This window comes from Biomphalaria glabrata, chromosome 8, assembly GCF_947242115.1.
Source record: "Biomphalaria glabrata chromosome 8, xgBioGlab47.1, whole genome shotgun sequence".
Classification (NCBI taxonomy): Eukaryota; Metazoa; Mollusca; class Gastropoda; family Planorbidae; genus Biomphalaria; species Biomphalaria glabrata.
In genome coordinates this window covers 1,153,464-1,175,732 of record NC_074718.1, presented here as the reverse complement: position 1 = coordinate 1,175,732, position 22,269 = coordinate 1,153,464, and the positions used below count along the sequence as shown (strand labels likewise).

Here is a 22,269-nt window from a genome sequence, read left to right as displayed (position 1 = left end):
CAACACAGAAGTCATCCTCATCATCTAGGTTGGCGTTTGCTGAAATGGTGCTTCCCAGATAGACAAACTTTTTGGCGTTTGCTAATTTATGTCCATCTATAAGATTTGACTAAAGCTTTTGATAATGTCAGTCGTGAAGGCCTTTGGCAAATCATGTCCAAATTCAGCTGCCCGGATCAATTCATAACAATGGTGCATCAATTCCATGATGACATGCAAGCAAGAGTCCAAGACAACGGAAACTACTCCAAGCCTTTTCTTGTCTCAAATGGTGTGAAGCAGGGCTGTGTGCTGGCTCCAACACTTTTCAGCATAATGTTCACCGCCATGCTGAAAGGTGCCTTTCGCACAGAAAGCATCGGAGTTTGCATACGATATCGCACCGATTCAAGTTTTTTCAATATGCAGAGACTCAAAGCAAGGACCAAGGTAAACTATGACTGCATCAGAGACCTGCTATTCGCAGATGACTGTGCCCTAAATGCCACAAACGAAGAAGACCTCCAAAAGAGCCTGTCCCTATTCGCTAATGCCAGCAAAAATTTTGGCCTCACCATAAATGTGAAAAAGACAGAAGTGCTGCACCAACCTCCTCCAAATAAATCAGTCACAGAACCAGACATTCTCATAGATGGACAGAAATTAGCTTTTTGTTATAGACCCTTGTTCTCACTATGATGAATGTTGGTTTTGTGGCTCAATAATGCTTATCTTACAGCACTGCTGGTTTTGTGGCTCTATAATGCTATCTTACAGGACTGCTGGTTTTGTGGCTCTATAATGCTATCTTACAGGACTGCTGGTTTTGTGGCTCTATAATGCTATCTTACAGGACTGCTGGTTTTGTGGCTCTATAATGCTATCTTACAGGACTGCTGGTTTTGTGGCTCTATAATGCTATCTTACAGGACTGCTGGTTTACCCTTGTTTAGTGTGAGTATGAAAACTGTTGCTACAATCTTGCAGTAGTATTGAAAGGATATTGCCTTTTACATCTCTAGAAGGAATGAAATTTAGGCTTGTATTAGAACTAGAGGTGGCTCATGTTTGATGTTTTATCATGTTACTGTCTAAGGAGGGAATGTGGGCCCATATCATCCCTACTAGTCTGTGAAGAATGCTGTGAAAAGTATGTCCATGTTTTAAGAGAAATTTAGATAGTGATACATTGTTAATACACTTTTACATAGAGTGTGATACATTTGCATCACACATGAAAGTCACCACATGAAACATTATATTAAATTTGCTATCAGCTCGTCCATGATTCATTATGAAGCATAAATGTGTGCTAGAATTTAAGGGGTCCAAGAAAATAAGGTAAGGCTTAAAAAAAGATCACTGTGTAAATTGGAACATTTTTTTAAAGTGCATAATTGCATTTTCTTATTTTAGATCAAATATTAATTGATGTTTTGTTGTAACTATGCATTATTACAAAGGTTAAACATTATGACTTTTATTTTCTAGCTTACCACATAGATTTTCTAGACAAAATTTAAAACATACCATTGACATCACTTGAATAGGTTGGGTCAGTAGTCTCCTTGAGTCTGGTCTTGTTTGGGGCTATAAATAAAGAAATTGCATGTTTCTGAATCAATTTTTTTAAAACTAAAAAAAAAGGTAACTATGCATTATTACAAAGGTTAAACATTATGACTTTTATTTTCTAGCTTAGCACATAGATTTTCTAGACAAAATTTAAAACATACCATTGACATCACTTGAATAGGTTGGGTCAGTAGTCTCCTTGAGTCTGGTTTTGTTTGGGGCTATAAATAAAGAAATTGCATGTTTCTGAATAAATTTTTTTTAAACTAAAAAAGGTAACTATGCATTATTACAAAGGTTAAACATTATGACTTTTATTTTCTAGCTTAGCACATAGATTTTCTAGACAAAATTTAAAACATACCATTGGCATCACTTGAATAGGTTGGGTCAGTAGTCTCCTTGAGTCTGGTTTTGTTTGGGGCTATAAATAAAGAAATTGCATGTTTCTGAATAAATTTTTTTAAAACTAAAAAAAAGGTAACTATGCATTATTACAAAGGTTAAACATTATGACTTTTATTTTCTAGCTTAGCACATAGATTTTCTAGACAAAATTTAAAACATACCATTGACATCACTTGAATAGGTTGGGTCAGTAGTCTCCTTGAGTCTGGTCTTGTTTGGGGCTATAAATAAAGAAATTGCATGTTTCTGAATCAATTTTTTTAAAACTAAAAAAAAGGTAACTATGCATTATTACAAAGGTTAAACATTATGACTTTTATTTTCTAGCTTAGCACATAGATTTTCTAGACAAAATTTAAAACATACCATTGGCATCACTTGAATAGGTTGGGTCAGTAGTCTCGTTGAGTCTGGTCTTGTTTGGGGCTATAAATAAAGAAATTGCATGTTTCTGAATCAATTTTTTTAAAACTAAAAAAAAAGTACTACAAAATCACACTATTTCTGCAAATATCTTTTCAATAGTTTGTTGCTGTATTAATAATAATAATAATAATCTTTATTTATCCATAAGGAAATTTTTCTTACAATTTGTGCATTATACCAAACAAACCATTATAACTATGGAAAACCATAGATGACAGATGATGTAAAGGTAATCTGCTTCTGTGGCCCATGGTTAAAGAGGGTGTCATGTGGCCAGCACAACAACCAACCGCCTTTACTTTTCCCCAACTAATGTCAGGTACCTATTAGAGATGGGTGGACTCAGAGACGCCCAAAGATACTGATATTACAAATCCCAATCTTCACCAGGATTTGAAAGAATGACCTACGTTTTGGTATTGCTAAAGTCTGGTTTGGATTGAATTTGGTGTAAACAAAACAAAAATAAAGAACTATGTATCAAATTTTGCATTTCAAGTAAAAAAATGTTTTATTCTGAAATGACACTATTTGTGCTTATATCTTAATATAATGTTAATATAATAAATATTTGTTACTTTTCTATAAACCAGAAAAAAAAATGCATATCAACATAGAAAACAGTTACTTAAAGTTTCCTTGACCATTGGTGCATGAAAGAAAATTGCAAATACAATTACACTACAAACTGATCTATAATGATGCTTGAATATTTTTAAAATAGAGATTTGAGAAAGGGGGGGGGGGGCATTAGAACATTTTTAATAAGTAAATAATTGTTTTTTCATTTATTAGGTTGAGTAAAAGTGTACTTTTTTAAATAAATAGATACATTGTTTTATTTAATATTTTTATATTCAAATATTTATTTTGAGATACTTCTCTAAATTGTTTACTTAGTCTGTTAGCTCATTCAAGAATATAATTATTACTTTTACATCCAAATCTTAAATTAAGTTAACTATGATTTGTATTTTTAATTCCTATTTTTCTAAAACTTCTCAAAACATACTTTTCGTAATAGTTGTCATGTGTCCCAACATTCTGTCAGCATTAGAGGCTGTAAAAAAAAAAAAGATAAAGCATATTTCTGTTTTAAAAGCCACTATTAACAATTTGTTTTCAAAGCACAAAAATAAGAGTTCTTTAAAATCACTAAACTATAGTTAGAAGACACAATACAGCAACTGCGTAGAAATGGACAGTATCATTGTGGAACTTTAGATAGGACTTGGAGTGAAGAGCCCCCAGCTCATGCCTGGTCACTGGATAAAAACCTTTCCAACAACTAATTGGGATACTGGGGCATACAACAGAAAGGACATACTCTGCTTTTCTCTAGAGTCTGTTGAGAATTAGTCTTCATAGTAATGGACATTGCCATTATGGAACCATTAAAATGACTTTGGGTGAAGAGCTCTCAGTTCCCGTCTGGTCATTGAATAAAATCCTTTCCAACTATAGGAATACTGGGGGCCAGTGCCACTGGTGGCGCAAGACCTAAATTTGGTGTGGGGGAGTTGTATTATGCAAAGCCCTCTTGTGAAACAGATGTATATTTTAAATAATAACACTTGCAAGTGTCATATTTTTATTTATAAAAATGCCATTAATGAGCAAAAAAAAAAAGGATTAAAGAAACATACATTTTCTGCTTGTAGCCTTACTGAATTCCAGTAAAAGAGTATCATAATTTTATCTTACCAGCTCAGACTATTTAGACTATATCTGTTTTAATGGATAATAAGAAAAAGTTGATAGTCTTCCTGAATTACTATATATGTATGCGCAATTTCATAACTATTCATTAGAAGTTTTAATTTTGAAAAGCTTTTTTCAGCAGGCTAGTTATTGTTAACAAAATTAGAACAAAAATGTAAACTCTAAATATTTGGATAAATTTCTTTTAAATTGTTTTTTTTATTGTAATATATTGGAAGAGTTGTTAACATCTTTATTGAATTTGGTATATTAGGGATCAAGTTTTGTAACTTTTTGCATAATTAATTAGATCGGATGTCACTACTCTCACCCACTCAAATAACTATTTCTTCTTTTGAAATACTTTAAAATTTTATTTAATCATAGAACCAACATTTTAAACTGTTGACATAAATATTGAATACATATATCTAATTAGAGAAAAAAAAATTTTTTTCAATCTATTTCATAATTGCTTTTAGGGGAATATAATATTTGTTCCAGCCTTCATGGTCCAACATCCCTTTCTTCTTGGCTTCAATTTTATTTATAGTCTTTTTGCCAGAATATTTTTTTTTTCGAATCTAGTTTGTCTGATGCAATCAAAACTTTATATGCAAGTACTCAAAAAATAAGACCTATCTTTAAGTGTAGTTTTAGACTGATATAGATAGTATGCCCTAGATTCTGTGAACAAAAATTGACAAAATTAATGTTAACTTGATTACGATAAGAAATATGAAACGAATGGACTGTAATTAGTATGTTTGTGTGTTAAAGTATAAAACTATCTTTGCGAAGAGAATTTCTATCATCTTGGAGTTGAATTACAGTTTTAGACCTAGGAATAGAGAGATGTGTAAAATAACGGTCTTGTCTAATGAAAGAATGTACATCCGGAATTCTAAATTCGCAGATATAAGGAACAAATTTATGTAAAAATGCTTTTGAAACACAAATTTGAAGGTTAATTTTATTAAACCATGAAACCAATAGACTATATTTTTTATTTTCAAGTGTCAAAGTAAAAAACTATCTGTGCAAAGTGTAGTTTTAAAAATTAGATCTAGATCCTTTCAATCTTTTCATGTAAACATGATAAACATGGCCTAGATCCATGAAATACTAATACTTTCATAGAGTTCGGCAACTAGTTTTTTGGAGAGTCCTTAGTTTGTTTTAGGGCTACTATGCATGCATCACGGTTCCTGTTAGTACCCAAGGAACATTTATGCCAAGTTTTATGAAGATAAGTCAAGTGGTTTAGATTTCTATGCGGGATATACACCCATACATACATACGCATTACTTTCTGCTTTATAGTATAGATATAAAAAGACCTACGTTTGGGTGTAGTTTTAGTCAGATTTTGATTGGATTGCCAAGATGCTGTAAACAAAAATAAAAAAAAAAGACTGTAACATAGAAAAAATATGATAGAAATTTCCTTGATCATTGGTGCATGAAAGAAAATTGTGCATACAAATACACTACAAAATTGACTATAACTGTTGCTATTTTTAAAAAAAAAGTAATTTTCTTTTATTATTTTCATTCTAAATATCTTTCTGTTTGATGTTGTAGACCAAGGTAATCCATGTTTCTGTTTCAAAGGGCCAACCTGTGAATGTTTGTATGTGGCTTGGACAGGAGAAGATTCAGAGGTAGAGCAGAGAGGCAAGTTTGGGTTTTAGTGTGAGTTTTGTTTTGGACGTTTTCAATGTTTGTATGTGGCTTGGACAGGAGAAGATTCAGAGGTAGAGCAGAGAGGCAAGTTGGGGTTTTAGTGTGAGTTTTGTTTTGGACGTTTTCAATGTTTGTATGTGGCTTGGACAGGAGAAGATTCAGAGGTAGAGCAGAGAGGCAAGTTGGGGTTTTAGTGTGAGTTTGTTTTGGACGTTTTCAATGTTTGTAAATAATGTGACCTATTTTCAAAGAGACTTGATACTTTACATGTATATGTGTTGACCTGTACTATTTGAAGAGCATCACACACAAGTATTCAATTTTTTATTTCAGCTAAAAGTGAATTAAAGTATTTCCCTAGTTGTACAAATATATTAACAAATGTTTTTACTTTTCAATAAACAACAAGGGTGAAATTGGTATAACTGTATATCTATTTTTAAGTGTAACTGTATTCTTAAGTCTATTTACTTTACCATAAATAAAAACTTATTGGTGTGATTAATATCTCAACCAACCCATACCCTCATGTATTGTTGTTTTAAACTTTTTATAAAAAGCCAGTCAAGGAATGTATTTTATAAAAAGCTAACTTATGTCTGTTTTAGAGAATACTTCCAGTTGGCCCCCTTCAGTTGTAGAGTGACTATGGTTCATCTCAAACACTTTTTCATGTAGCTGTGGAGCCCTATTTTGGAGAGACATTCCCGTCCACAAATATTGCAGGTTAAGGTGATTTGGTGGTAGAGGAGCTGGCCATTTTTCACATGGCATGCTTTTCTTCCAGAGCTGAGGCCCATGTTTTTTTGCTGTCCCTAGTGAAGGCTAAGGCTATGTCAATGGTCAGTATCAATGTTTGCTGATTTTAGGTCCCATTTTGTTACATCCATGTAAAGGAGGTGGGGGCAACCAGTTTTCCTTGAGCCAAACTCGAGTTGCTCGTAGATAATAATTTTCAGAATGCGATTGTCTTCCATCCGGCGAACATGTCCAAGCCAGCGCAGGCGGCGTTGTCTGAGGACTGTAAAGATACTGGGAATGCCTGTTCGTGCAAGAAGGATCTCAGTATTGCACACTTTTTCTTTCCATGTGATTTTCAAGATTCTTCGGAGACAGCACAAATGGAATGAGTTTAGTTTTCTCTCTTGCTTTGCGTAGGTGGTCCACGACTCACTGCTGCACAATAGCTTACTCAGAACGCATGCCTTGTAGACCGCCATTTTAGTTGCTGTAGTGAGCTTATAGTTTTCCCAAACTCTTGACTTGAGTCTAGCGAATGTTGAGGCAGTCTTCTGTAACCATTTCTCCTCTTCTAGAGACAGGTCATCCTAAATTGTGGATCCAAGATAGCAGAATTCATTAACAGCATCCAGTTTGTTATCGTCTATGAGGATGGAGGGTGATGTTGTAGCAGGTGGTCCCATAACATTTTTTTTCTTCATGCTAATTGTTAAGCCATACTCTTTACAGAGAATACTATATATATGTATATAATCACACACACAAAACCTCAAGTAAATGTACAAAACTAAACTATATGAGTAATAAGATATTCACATAAAGACTGTTCACAAAAATACCTTGGTCCTCCACATTTAGTTTGTTTTCTTCATTCACCGGAGAATTCACAAAGTAACATCGCAAGAAAGGTAAGAGCTTTGAGAATGTGTCCAGGTCCAGACTTGTGTTAACTGTAATCACTTCCTTGGTCTTAACTGAAGGTCTTTCTTGATTCTGCAATGAAAACTTTTTTTTTATAGATGTCTAATTAATACATTAATATGTGCATAAAATCATATTAATGTTTTCCTGGCTGAAGAATGAGCACTTATTGAATTCATCCTAGCAAATAGAATCAGAATTGTGCTTATCTCTTTGTCTTTCTTAGTGTTATATAAGTTTGCTTTTTTTTTTTTTTTTTTTTTTTTTTTTGTATATGAAGATTTTGGTTCAGTGTTTTATGTATAATTGCTACTTCAGTCTTCTATCCTGAAGGATCTCTAAATTTAATGATTCTACTAATGGTGGTGTTATTCTGACTTAAATGTGAATATTGATTTGTTATGAATCTGCACTATTTTGTGTCTCTTCTTGTTTCTAAATGTTTTTTTCTTAAGTTGAGGGGTCCCAAACAGAGGATGCATATTCTTTTAACCCTAATCAAGGATAAATAACATTTTAGTTTGTCTTTATTGGATTTGTAAAAAAAAAAATATTCTAATAAAAACTTATTGCTTTGTTTGATTTTTTAAAATTTCCTCTATATGAGGTTCCATGATAATTTTTCTGTTACTATAACACCTAGGTATTTGGAGTTTTTAGTCCATGTAACTGATTTACCTAGATGAAGATATGTGGTATTTATTTGTTTTAAATTTTTTATTACTCTTAATAACTGACATTTTTCTGGGTGGAAAGACATGCTCCAATTAGATTTCCATCTCTATAATTCATCTGCAAATAATCTGACAAATGCAACTAATGTAAATTGGTAATTTATTTATGTAAATTATACTAAGACTGTTCCTTGATGTACACATGAGTTGACTGTTAATAAGTGGAGGTGGAAATAAAACCTCTTAACATAATAAAACACAAGAATTAAAGAGGAGCTGAATCTAAAAAGTAGATTGTGTTGATAGCAAGAGGAAAGTAGTGATTCTAATTGGCCACTAGTCAGTGGCAGTAACCAATAAAAAAAAAAATAGTCCACAGTGAAATAGCAAAGAAGACACTTAAGATTAATTCTGCAAGAAAATTCTCAATGTTACAAAAAATGTCTATACTTTTTTTCTATACTATGCTGCTCTTAAGATTTTCAGGATGGGACTACATTAATTTCTGATATTACATGTCCTGAGTATGCTATTCTGCCTCAACGTGGTACTTGAGTGGAAACGATCATTTGAGGAAGTGATCAGGCTAAATGAATAGCAAAACAAACCTCCTGTGGGAGCATTCAAGGGAATGCAAGAGCTTTCCCATAGCACTGAGTGGAGTAGAAAGAGAACTCACACGTCCCTGTCAATAATCCATGCGCCGCTCCTCAAGGGACCGTTACACTAATGGCGAGTCCTGCATGGTTAGCTTGGCACAACATAGGAAAATGGCGGAGGTTTCCGGTGTACTCAGTCTTTGGCCATGCATTCTAGTCCATGTGCCCTGAGTGCCAGATAAATCGGAAATAGCAATGCTTTACATAGGCATTGACTTGGATCTCTTCCAGATAGAATGGTTGTTCAAGCAGGCTTACAAGCCTAGAGCTTGAAGAGCCTTCAGATAAGCTCTTTTGACAATCAAACAGTATTACATGTACCTATAAAGATGTTATTCATTGACCAAAACCTAGGCTAAAATGTCAACCAAAGTGTACTCACCATAACATTTTTCATACTTTCGCTCACTTTGGCTGCAACTAAATTTGGATTCAGTGATTTCAATCCTTGATTGTCTGTCAGGTCCAGTGAACATTGGAGAGATAGCTTACTTTTGGCATTTCCGCTAAGGGATATCTGAAAAACTAAAAAATGTTATATACAGTTAGGATACATATTTAGTAGAATATACAGTTAGGATACATATTTAGAAGAATAAAAAAAATAATTTTGTGAATAGAAATCTCAAAACCAAAAGTGTAGCTAGAATGAAACTGAAGTTATAACAAACATAGGTTAGTCAGGAATAGTGTAGTGACACTTAAGACACTTAATCTTGGAGACTTAATGACATATTCGCCTGGTAAATAAATGTTTTAAAGTACTTTGAAGTCTTATCTAGAATGCATAGAAGCTGTTGAGAACTTGCATGTGTGTTAAGCAGTCTTCATTTAAAGCACAATAAAACATGGTAAGAAACTAGTTGTTTGAAATAAAACTAAATAATGAAAGTAACGAGGAGTGAAATAGTGATTCTATTCATCTGGGATTTCTTTGTATGTAGATAAGTCTGAAAAATAATGTATTTTAAAAATTTTAAAATATCCAGCTTAGGTTCTAAAATTCTTGGTGACTAATATAAAAAAAAAAAATTTACCATAGTTTATATACTACAATGTATCTTAGTCATCAATAGCACTAAGAGTACTAAGTTTGCACAGGAGGTCATTTCCAACTCTGGCTGGATAACTGGCCATGTTTTACTCCCGCAAAGCATCAGTGAATGATAGTAGCCTAATTTAGGTATAGGATGGATTCCTTTACTGTCTAAAGCTACAGAGTGTAGTAATATTATCAACACACACAACCTTGCATCACACCATTCTCTACAGAGAAATAAGCTGACAGGTCCCTATTTAACCTTTCGACCCACATGCAGTAGCTTCAGAATAGCAATGAATCTTGAAGGGCATCTGAGCTGAGATAGAATTCACCACCAGTCTACGTGACTCACTGTATCAAAAGCTTTGGTGAGATCGATAAAGTCTGCATACAAATCAGCTATCTGCATTTGATGCTAGACAAATATCATGTCAGATGTGCCTCTCCCAGCTCGAAATCCACACTGACTTGCAAAGAGCCTATACATGCCTTTTTAAAAAGCATAAATCATACATTTGAAAAGATATTTATAGTGCTTAATACCTCTAAAAGTATCATTATTTAATTAGTTTAAAAAAAAAGAATCTTTACAAAATTCATTTTTATACATCTATAGGCAGACAAATGCTAAATTATATACACATTGCATTGATTTATTATGATAAAAATTATTATAAGTATTGTACTAAAAGGAAAAAAAAGTCCAATCTTAAAGGAAAAAAGTACATTTAATTTTTTTTTAGCAAAATAGTTTATGTTAGTTTTAGAAACCAGTTACACAGAGACTCACAATTCATTGAAATACACGAGACAGCACAATTTTTTATTTTAACATACACACATTTAAGGAACACTCCTTGTAACCATGTATTTTGCAGTTTCAGCTGTCAGAAAGTGTTGAATAGTGTTAGATACTTATAAATGTTATCAGATCCAAATAAAAAATTATGTTGGCTTGCAAACTTTATGTATTACAATGGTGCTGAATCTTATTGGCTCTAGGGGCCACATGTGTGCAATATGTGTGTCACAGGTCACACAAAATTGTGGTGTTCAATGAATTAAGTCTTTTCTGCTTCATTCTGCATAGCGAGAATTTCAAGTGACCAGTTAAGACCTGTCACTCGCTGGATATGGCCTATGGATCATAGTTTGAATATCACTGATACATTTGATTCCACACTGAATGATTCAAAACATTACCATCCAGTCCCTAACATATTCAGTAGACAATTGTACAGGCCTGGTTGTTATTTAGCATTAAAAAAGTCTGGTTCTGTTTGTTTTTCTTAGATATAAAGTTTAAGACCACAACTGGAGGACAGGGAGGATGATGGCGATCATTGTTCAAACTTGGCACCATCCTGACAACAGTCTTCATTAGTTTCTATTTCTTTTGAAAAAATGTATTATCCTTTTGCAGGAGCATATTGCTGATTTATCTTGGCTAAGGATTGACCTGAAGATATAAATTAAACTTTGAAAAAATAAAATAAATTACAACAAATTATACTTTAGATTTGAAATTACTTCACTTAATAAATAATTATTAAATGTAGAAATTACTCTTTACTATTTTTCTTACCTAAGTTAAAGCAGAGGTTTTTATCTTATCTTCTTATCTTATATAATACAGACGTTACTTCAAAAAAGAAGATGATTACGTTCTACCTGTCATGCATATTAACCAATGAATTATCTGCCAAGTCACTGGTTTTCCTGGCTAGCTCAGGCAACCCATTCCATGCTCTAATAGCACTAGGGAAGAAGGAGTATTTGTACAAATTTGTCCTAGCATATGGGACGAGGAATGTGCCTTTATCTTTGTGTCTTTCAGAGTGTTTTATTAAATTTTGTTTTTGTATTTGAAGATTATGCTTCAGTGTTTTATGTATGATTGCTACTTTACTTTTGAGGCTTCTGTCCTGAAGGCTTTCTAAATTTAGTGATTTTACTAAAGGTGTTATTTTCAAAGTTAGTCTCCTGTACACTATTTGACAGCTTATTGTTATCTAGGTAAGTTGGAATAGCTCAAAGAGTTACATTTTAGTTTTTATTATAGAGCCATAAAACCCTGGCTTCAGATCTGAAAATTATAAATATAAATATTGATTAGATCAACAAATTATTTATTTTTTAATTTTCTAATTTCTAACACACAAAAACAGTCATAAATCAGATCTAGATAATGCTGTAATGAAGGAAATCAACATTTAAAGCTAAAATGTAAAAACAGTGTACAGGTAACAAATCAGATCAATCAGTCTATGTGCAGACTAATATTGTAATGAAAGAAACCAGCAGTTAAAGCTGAATCAAAATATAATCAAAAATATTTATACAAGTAAGTAAGTAATAACATGTTTTCTAAATATCTGAAATCTCAGAGTTAGAAAAGTTAGGTTCCCCTTTTAGACCTTGCTATCTATAAGGCAGATAATGTTAAGATCATCTGTTTACAATGGTTTACAAGCAGTGTGTCATGTGGCCAGCACAACCACCAACCGCCTTAACTTTCTCAAATAAAAGTCAGGTACCCATTAGAGTTGGGTGGATTCAAGAACGTCCTAAAAATCCTGAAATTCAAAATCCCAGTCTTCAAATCCAGGACCCCAGGTTCAGAAGCCAAGTGCTTAACCACTCCACCACCGTGCCCCCTAATAATCTCAGACATGCCTAACTAGAATATGGAATACTCAAGTTCAGAAATAATTTAATTATAAATTAAAAGTGTAAATAAAAATCTGCCATTTAAGTACAACCTATCAAAATTGTCCTCTTATTAAGTTTTTATAGATGCTTTAATATAGAAAAGATCTAGATCAAAGATCTGTGGGCTGTAAACTTTTTGTTTACCTACCTACTTTCTTTTATTTTATTTTTTCTATAAAATAGTAATTGTAGTGCCACCTTCTTTCCTGGACACATATAGGTCCAGAAAGTTTGTCATTGCCAGAAGTGGTAATTGATATTATATTTAATAAGCACGCCAATACCTATAAAATGTCGAAAGCTAGTCCAAGAAGTGTGGCTTAGATGTTGAGCCAAGGGAAACTGTTTTCAATAAAAGGTGAAGGACGAAGGCAGGTAACTAGATCTGAACTAGTAAGATTCAGGGAGTAGGGGCTCATTAACAATGGCTAGCTACCACCTAGGAGAAGAAAAACTCTTAATTCAAACTTCTGCAGCCTTGTAGCTATTCCAAAACATGACCTATGATTAGTGAAGAAACAGTATATGGCAGATGGTCGAAACTAGTCTTGATCTAAGAATCTATAATTAAGTTCATCCATTGAAGTTCAATGTTGACTTTTGTCATCCAGGGGGCTGAGGGCTTTGCACTGGGGTTTTGAGCCTCCACATGTGGCTGGTGAGACCTTGGATGGCTGCCTGGTCGTGCGGTTTGCGTGCTGGACTGTCGTTCCGATTTATCGATGGTCCAGGGTTCAAACCCTGCCCACTCCCATCCCCCGTCGTCCTGTAAGACATTTGGAATTTTCAACTCTGAAGGAACACCCAAAACATGTAAAACATTTTACAAACATGTGAGCCCGGAAAGTTCGGCTGCACGATGGGCAGGTTATTCCAGCTGGTGCTAGTGTCATTGGCCTTTGATTTTTTTCTCTGACGCTATTCTTCTCCCAGCGATGTTCTAGTGCCCCCTGCAATATGTGCACCAGTTTTATGTGCTTCTGTCTCCCTGGTCTCTGAGTCAAGGCTGAATGCTTTCAGAGAAGCTTTGAGGGTGTCACTGAAGCATTTTCTTTGTCCACCTTGTGAGGGCTTTCCTTCCCTTAATTGGCCATACAGGAGTCGTTTAGAGATGCTGCGGTCCTCTACTGCGCAGATGTGGCCTTCTCATCACAGCTAGGACTGCATCGGGATTGTGTGCATGCTTTGTAGGCCCGCTCTTTGAAGGACTTCAGTATCTGGTATCTTTTCTTGCCATTTAACATTCAGTATTTTTCTGAGATGGGTCATGTGGAAGTATATATATATATACTGTCCAAGTTTTTTTAGGCATAGAGAACTGTCGGGAGGATGACAGCTCAATAAATCCCTAGCTTTGTGTATGTGGGGATACCCGCCTATTCCAAACATTTTAGACATTCTGAAATAGGATGCACTAGCATTGGCGATATATAGTTACTAATGATCTTTTGCAGATAATTTTCAGAGCAGGCATTTAGGGCACAGTTGTCAGCAAATAGCAAGTCCCTGATTACTGCTGATTTTTTTTTTTTACTTTGCTTTGAGCCGCTTCGGGTTGTATAGGCCACCATCAAATATATAGATCTACATCTTATCTAGACTCCGTATATAAAATCTATAGATAGAGACACATTTCATATAAATTCCATATATATATATATGCTAGAACTAATTCATACAAGAAGCGCCTTTTCTTACCTAGTGACTATAATAGTGCCATTGATTAGAGAATGGAATGGGTTGCCTGAATCAGCCAGGAAAACCAAAGAGTTAGCAGAGTTTAAATTTAAGTCAATAATAATATTAGCATGTATGACTGTCAGACCTGTCACTATGACTAGTAACTAGTATGACTAGATCTCTAGACTGTACAAATGAAATGTGTAGATTTTGAAGGTTTTTGAAGATGCCACTGAATGTAACTAATGGAATATTATATAAATTATATAATATATAGATCTAGGTCTAGGGTAATTTCCTCCGCTTTTACCAGCGGAGTCTAGACTAAAATCACTATATATTTGAAAAACTATTACCAAAAAAATTAACTTACCTGCTATGTCACTAGATGTGGTGGTGTAGATATTCTATAGAGAGACAATCGCACAAGGTGCATTCAATGTTTCGATAAACAATCACCGGCAAACGGAAGTTGTCCAGGTTAGCAGTAACTGATTAAGCACCAAGAACACTTACTAAACACGAGCTTCGATGCTAATTTGTTAATTAGCTAAATCTAAACGGGGTAAATACGCAGTGGTTATCAAACTGTTATAGTAACTTCGTAGACCAAAAAAACATTTTTTTTCCCCATAATAGTCAGAAGTTTTCCGTTAGAAAGCCATTCTCATGTATGAACATGTGAGAGGAGAGAACTGTAAATGTAGGCACAATTAATTAATTAAGCTATTGTCATAAGTGCGACCATTCTCTTGGGTAGAATTTCGTATATAGAAATCAAACTTTTCCGGCTTCAAACTTGTATTAAAAGGCTAATATTAATTTAATAGATGATATATATATATATATATATATATATATATATATATATATATATATATATATATATATATATATATATATATAATCACGTTAGGCTTTATTGGTGAAGAGAATAATCGAGTAACGTTATTTTATATTAATCCCATTTAGCCTCTTTTATTTGACATGCATATTTTGTTAAAAAGTTTAAATTGAATTAAAGGTGAGGGTATAGGCCTATAGTGCGCGGGTCTTGCATTTTCGTAAACCCGTCATAAATATAAATATATGGACTACAAGGGTGGCTGCCTTGTCGTGCGTTATGCGCGCTGGACTGTCGTTAGGACTTGTCGATGGTCCCGGGTTGATACCCTGCCCGCTGCCAACCCCGTCGTCCTGCGGGAGGTTTGGATTAGGTAGTAAATCAAAATTTTCTTTAACTCTGAATCAACATCAGGAACATTTTTAAAAAAAAATTACAAACAATCTCATCTATATAATTTTATAGAAATGATGTCACCTACGTACATTAACACATTTTAACAGCGTACTTCAATTTATGGACGAAGTCTACAATTTTACAATGCTACAATTTAGAAGCTATATAATGTAACCTACATTGAAGTCCAACTTATGGGAGCAGCATACGAATATTCGATATTAGGATATAGGCCTAATTTAAGGAAGTATAGCCTACATATATAGGCCTACAATGTTAGGCCCTCACCTCACGGAGGTAGCCGACAAAGATAGAGCTACATTATTAGGCCTACAATTTACGGAGGTAGCCAACAAAAATAGGGCTACAATGTTAAGCCCACAACTTACGGGGGTAGCCCACAAAGATAGGGCTACAATGTTACCGCCTTAACAGCCTTTCACTTCAAATTTTCTCACCAATATGCCCATATTACTTAATGCGGCGACCCCCAACCGTAAAAATCATAAGCCTAAGTAGCTGTGCTTTTGATAATGTTCTAAAACAGTTCACTTGATGTAAATATTTGATATGCGTTGCCATGTTTTAGGTTTCAACATGAAACAATTGTCATTGTAGTCTTTAAAAAAAATAGTTCTGATTATGATTAAATTATAAATAAATAAAATTGCATCTTTGTGACATGCATTTATTTACTATTCTATTTCTTATTCGGGAGACGCGGTGGCTGAGCGGTAAGGCGGTAATCCTGTGTTTGAATCCCGATGAAGACTAGGATTTTTAACTCGGGGATCTTTGGACGCCTCTAAGTCCACCCAGCTCTAATGTGTAGGGCCCACCTGATATTAGTTGGGGAAAGTAAATGCGGTTGGTCGTTGTGCTAGCCACATGACACCCTCGTTAACCGTGGGCCACAGAAACAAATAACCTTCAAGGTGTGTAGACTATAGACCGCAACGGAAACTTTTACTTTTAACTTATTTCTTATTCACCATTTTTGTGGTGCAGACTTATGTGACTATTTTTTTAAGCATGACGTAGCATTTGCAGTATTAGAATCTATATTTTCAAAGGTCTTAGACGACCCCTGGCGAATAGTTATTCGACCCCCCAAGGGGGTCGTGACCCACAGGTTGAGTGTCACAGTCTCGGTTGATATTGCTTGCTATATGTTCACCTCGGGTCAAGAAGGTGAAAGGCACTTGAAACCTCTGATTAAGAAAGAAGACGTAAGAATGACTAAATTAACTTTTAGTCAGTAGTAACCTTAAGTCAGTCGAGTAGGGCAGTCACTTGAAGACAGTAGTAGCTTTTAGTCAGATGAGTCGTTTATGGGACTTGAGACAGTACACGTATTTTGATAGTTCTTTTCTGTACTTAGAGCTGGATACATATTATTGAAGTTTATTGTTACCCGCTGTGATGCGGACGTGATTTAATAGTAACGTATATATATACACCTGCTCTTGAGGACTTAGTATATTGGATATATTTGGTACCGCTGTTACGCGGACGTAACTATATTTCTATGCATTTGATAATTTTTGTAACTACTGTGAAGTGCAGCATATTGTCATTGAATAAACGTTATGTCTTGTCTGCTACAATTCGGATTGTAGTCAATCCACGGAACTATACCATTTGTGCTTGTTACGTGTCAAGTGTGACTCCAGGCAGCACGAACCCAGCATTCTACAGCATTCGCGACACATTGATTGTGATACACGTTTCTACATCTTAGTGACCAGCCTTATGTGTAATACTAATACCACGCCAAAAGACCAGTTACATTGAGAACCTCGGCTCTAGATGGAAAACAAAAAGTATGTTGGCGCTGCCCTTTGTCACTTTTTAGTGGGCTTGGGGGGGGGGGGGGGACACTGCTTCTGAGTTGTAAAGAGCTTTCTCCTGGCGACGATAGAGCAAGTTAAAATAAGCCCAAAGTAGGAGGAGACACTGACCGATAATGTGAAGAACAATCGAGGCTGCATATTAATTTTTATGTGGGGTGGGGGTCATCGTTTTGACTGTTGCAACGCAATAAATACTAAGACTAAGACTGCTTCAATGATCCATATGGAAATTTGGACTCTTTTCTCATATAAAGACAACACAACAGAAACATACACATAAATAAATAGAACAGACACAACATATAGAGTTCATTCAGCGATTACACACAGGCATTTTGGTCCTTTAGACTTTTCTGTTCATGAAGTTCATTCAAATATGGTCATGTAGGCGGGGTAGAAATGGGCATGGCGGCTATGTTGAAATGCTTTCTTGAAAAGAATGTTTTGAATTGATTTTGTTGCTGGTCCAATTTAAAAGATGAAGGGACGTCTCTTAATTTTCTGTTTTTAAATTTCAGATTTTTATTTACACTCTTTGTTCTTTTTTTTAAATTCACAAATATGTCCCCCACCCCCTTTACCCAATCTTTATATTTTATTATTTATATTTATTTTATATTTATTAATTATTAATTTTCAGATAAACTATCAATATATATCGCTAATAATATAATATCGAATCTATATTTCTAAAACATAACAAAACATTGACCATTCTTTAAAACGTAAATAAGATGATTTTTGACAGATAGCCTACTTAAGGAACTGCAGTCCATATAATGTAAAATATGGATAGCTGCCTGGTCTTATGGTATGCACCTCGGACTGTCGTTACAATGGTTCGTGTTTGAACCCTTCCGCCGTACAGTAAATTTGACTATGGTGTAATTATTTCTGAAAATAAAAATAATCCGAAACTCGAAAGACAAACAAGAAATTACAGTTTCTCCTATTGTTGTGTTTTGGACTTTGATTATATACCAGTAGGCTACAATACAAAAAAAAAAAAAAGTAATTGGATGGATTCTCTAAAATGAACACACAATGAACATTAAAAGCAGACCTAATTGATTTGTTAAAATGTTACTTACACGTTGATAGCAAAATCACTGAACCCAGAAAGGTCTTCATTTTCCAAATCATTTGCTGCTCTTATAGTCCTAAGCGTGAAAATGCGAAATAGGCTTGTAGACTTTCTTTCACGAGATAAAGCTTGATATTTTCCAATACAGTAGAGTGCCTTTACGAAAGTTTTATTGCAATTTTCTGCTCAAAACTGATATTAAATTAGAAACTACACAGTTTGTAGTTGCGTCCTTTGAAAAGAGAAACGAATGCCCCAAAAGAAAACAAAATTAAAATTCACGTAATCTGCTTCCGAGATTCTTTTGTTTGGTAATCCTATGCAAATCAGATTAAAGAACCTATTTTTTTTTATTCGCCACAGCACCCGTGCGACAAAAGTCAAAGGTCAGTATGATGAAGATGATCACTATGAGCTTGATGGTGAAATAAGACTCCGACAGAACTTTTCAATAAATCCCTATACTAATGACAAAATGAAAGCAAATCAGTGTTACAAAACAAAGTCACGAAACTGTCACTAAAGAATATATAAAGCAACACAATTTGATTCTCTGTGATCACATCGAATGCAAGTTCCGTGAGTGCCCTCCTTTTTGTCACTGCTTTTTTTTTTTTGTCACCTGCCTGGCGCACGCTGAACAGTGCGAGTAGACCTAATGAAATCACAAATTGGTCGTCATTTAATGCAGTGAATGCCTGTCTCTTCCCCCCCCCACCCCTTTTCTCTCTCTCTCTCTCTCTCTTTATATAGATAGATAGATAGATAGATAGATAGATAGATAGATAGATAGATAGATAAATAGATAGAGATAGATATAGGAAGATAGATATAGGAAGATAGATAGATAGATAGATAGATAGATAGATAGATAGATAGATAAATAGATAGAGATAGATATAGGAAGATAGATAGATAGATAGATAGATAGATAGATAGATAGATAGATAGATAGATAGATAAATAGATAGAGATAGATATAGGAAGATAGATAGATAGATAGATAGATAGATAGATAGATAGATAGATAGATAGATAGATAGATAGATAGATAGATAGATAGATAGAGATAGATATAGGAAGATAGATATAGGAAGATAGATATAGGAAGATAGATAGATAGATAGATAGATAGATAGATAGATAGATAGATAGATAGATAGATAGATAGATAGATAGATAGATAGATAGATAGATAGATAGATAGATAGATAGATAGAAAGATAGCATGAGGCCTCGAAATGATAAGGCCCAATGTTTGTCTTCCTAGAAGTGAACAAAATCTGCTGTTCAACCAGTAACTGGCGTTCAACTAGTAACTCTGACGTTTAACAAGTAACTGGCGTTCAACTAGTAACTCTGACGTTTAACCAGTAACTGGCGTTCAACTAGTAACTCTGACGTTTAACCCGTAACTGGCGTTCAACTAGTAATTCTGACGTTCAACCAGTAACTGGCGTTCAACTAGTAACTCTAACGTTTAACCAGTAACTGGCGTTCAACTAGTAACTCTGACGTTTAACCCGTAACTGGCGTTCAACTAGTAATTCTGACGTTCAACCAGTAACTGGCGTTCAACTAGTAACTCTAACGTTTAACCAGTAACTGGCGTTCAACTAGTAACTCTGACGTTCAACCAGTAACTGGCGTTCAACTAGTAACTCTGACGTTTAACCCGTAACTGGCGTTCAACTAGTAATTCTGACGTTCAACCAGTAACTGGCGTTCAACTAGTAACTCTAACGTTCAACCAGTAACTGGCGTTCAACTAGTAACTCTAACGTTTAACCAGTAACTGGCGTTCAACTAGTAACTCTGACGTTTAACCAGTAACACTCCACTCATCAAACAACAACGTTTACCTACAAGATTTGTGTTCTGTCCAATTTGTTTACTTTTTTAATTCAATTTAAAAGTGTCCTATCTAACGAATTCTAAAGTAATTATTACTTATATGGCTATCTTTCTCTTGTTAAAGGCTGACTCAGTCCTTATGCTCTCAGCGAGAGCATCAAAGATTATGTGATGATATATATACAACAAAAAATAGCTGCATTACTGTAACACTTCACTGTCTCTCGTGTTGCAATGTTTTGTAGTTTTCTCTAATAGAAAGCCCTTTGTGTACATTATCCTCGTCACCCCCTGGCAATCAAATCATTAAATAAGAACAATCTTGTATAAACTTTGTCACATGTAAATTATGAGTGAGTCTGGTGTGAATGTACACTTTGGTTTCTTATAGTTATAATGTTTTTTTTTGTTTGGTGTAATGCACAAATTGTAAGACAAATTTCCATACGGACAATAAAGATTATTATTATATTAGAAATGAACGAGTAGTCATTCCCTGGCGCTGCCAGGGTCGAGTTTCGCTAAAGAGAAACAAAATTCATCGTAGTCCCTTTATCAGTTTCCACCGAGGAATTTTCTGGTGATGTGGCAGGTCTGCAGAAGTACCGCCCTCTGACAGGCAACGAGAATGTTATTATTATTATTATTATTGATATGCCAATAGATCGTAGACAGGTAAGGACTGTGGTTCTGCACAAAGTAAACTAATTGACCTCGATTTTGAATAAGCTTCTTGCTACAAGATATATTTCAGTCTTTTCCATTTTTTACGAATTTTCGTTTACACTACAGCCGTGTCTCATTATAGTCCTGCAGGAGTGTTAAGCATGCTCTCTATCATTTCGTATTAGTTCAACGGAGACAACTGTGTTTCATCCTATTGTCTCTCTATTCGTGAGTTGTCCACCTTATTATGTCATAAATCGTTTTCTTCCGGCTGGATGTCTCCTGTCCCCTGTGGCGGAGCTAGAGTGGGATGAGAAGGAGGGGGGGGGGGAGAGAGAATTTGAAAATCCCCCGGGCCTCACTTGAGGGGGCCCCCAAATTAGTGGGTTTTTTTTACATTAAAAAATAAATATTACCCAAAATGAAGGGGCCCCCAAAGAGGTCGAGCCCCCCGGAACCCCAAACAATGGAAAATTCCTAGCTACGCCTCTGACTGTCCCGATTTAATGCATTGATATTTGTTATTATGTCATTCACACTAAATTGTTGTTGATTTTCAACGCGTCCACCTTGTTAAATGTTGCCTAATTTATAGATAGATTGTTTCGTTGGCCTAAAGCTCTCGGGTTATCTTTTTAAGGCGCTTTCACCAGTTTGGCCGGTGCATCTCCGGGTTTTCGTCAGTGAGTCTTCCAAGGGCTTTTCACTCCAAAAACTGAAAAATTATAGGCTTACACTTTTTAAACTAAAATATACATATTAATTATTGTTTAAAGGGAAAGTGAGATTAAATTTATAAGAACTGTTTCTTTCTTCTAAAATATCTAAAATATAACATGCTTTTAGATATAATCATTCATAAGTGGATCTTAAAGCTTTTGAAAAATTGTAGGGGCTTCCACAAAATCTTGCCCTGGGGCCTCCACGTACTTAAATCCGGCCCTGGCTCCACCCGGTGCAGACAAAGACTTAATTCGAACTGGGGTCTATGTAGGCCTAAGTTATTTTTTCGTCCTCCGTGCATGCCTTTGGAAGGGGCTTTTCTTTGGGACTCTAATTTCTCTCCAGCGGCCTGTTCCCTGCTTTCATCTAAGCTAGTGAAGGCGAACATCATCATGGCACCCGATAGGCCTTTACAGCGCTTCAGCTCCCCTAAGCATGCAGTCACCCCTAGGGTTACGTCTAAAAGAGGACGGCAAGAAGGCCGAATAAATATATATATATATATATATATAAATTGAAATTGTATTGATGAAACATGACTATCATTGGCTTTAAAAATAAAATTTTATAGCTCTTAACTCTTTCTCTCCGTAATTATTTTTCTCGCTCCGATAGTAGGCCTATTATTCTTTCCCCTCATTTGTA

The 22,269-nt window shown here is 34.9% G+C and overlaps 1 protein-coding gene and 1 long non-coding RNA gene across 9 annotated transcripts in view; one reads left to right on the top strand and one right to left on the bottom strand.

Annotated features, from left to right (window-relative positions):
* LOC129927635 (uncharacterized) overlaps positions 1–14,835 on the bottom strand; it is a 33,563-nt gene extending 18,728 nt beyond the window's left edge. For 4 of the 8 annotated variants that reach the window (XR_008779250.1, XM_056037417.1, XM_056037421.1 and 1 more), the window contains exons 1-9: positions 9,153–9,293; positions 7,356–7,509; positions 5,434–5,478; positions 3,401–3,448; positions 2,329–2,388; positions 2,124–2,183; positions 1,919–1,978; positions 1,716–1,775; positions 1,510–1,569 (exon numbers count right to left, since the gene is read on the bottom strand). Coding sequence is in view for 7 of the 8 variants with exons in the window: in XM_056037417.1 (XP_055893392.1) it covers positions 1,510–1,569; positions 1,716–1,775; positions 1,919–1,978; positions 2,124–2,183; positions 2,329–2,388; positions 3,401–3,448; positions 5,434–5,478; positions 7,356–7,509; positions 9,153–9,167 (562 nt within the window). In the remaining variant the exon portion in view is untranslated. Of the gene's footprint in view, positions 1–1,509; positions 1,570–1,715; positions 1,776–1,918; positions 1,979–2,123; positions 2,184–2,328; positions 2,389–3,400; positions 3,449–5,433; positions 5,479–7,355; positions 7,510–9,152; positions 9,296–10,649; positions 11,272–14,577 lie in introns of those variants that run through there. The other 4 variants (XM_056037419.1, XM_056037418.1, XM_056037420.1 and 1 more) reach the window with 4 other exon arrangements.
* LOC129927638 (uncharacterized) lies at positions 14,692–21,175 on the top strand. The gene is made up of 3 exons (XR_008779256.1): positions 14,692–14,769; positions 18,745–18,960; positions 19,652–21,175. It is a non-coding gene; the product is annotated as an uncharacterized LOC129927638 (long non-coding RNA).
* The last annotated feature ends 1,094 nt before the right edge of the window (positions 21,176–22,269 follow it).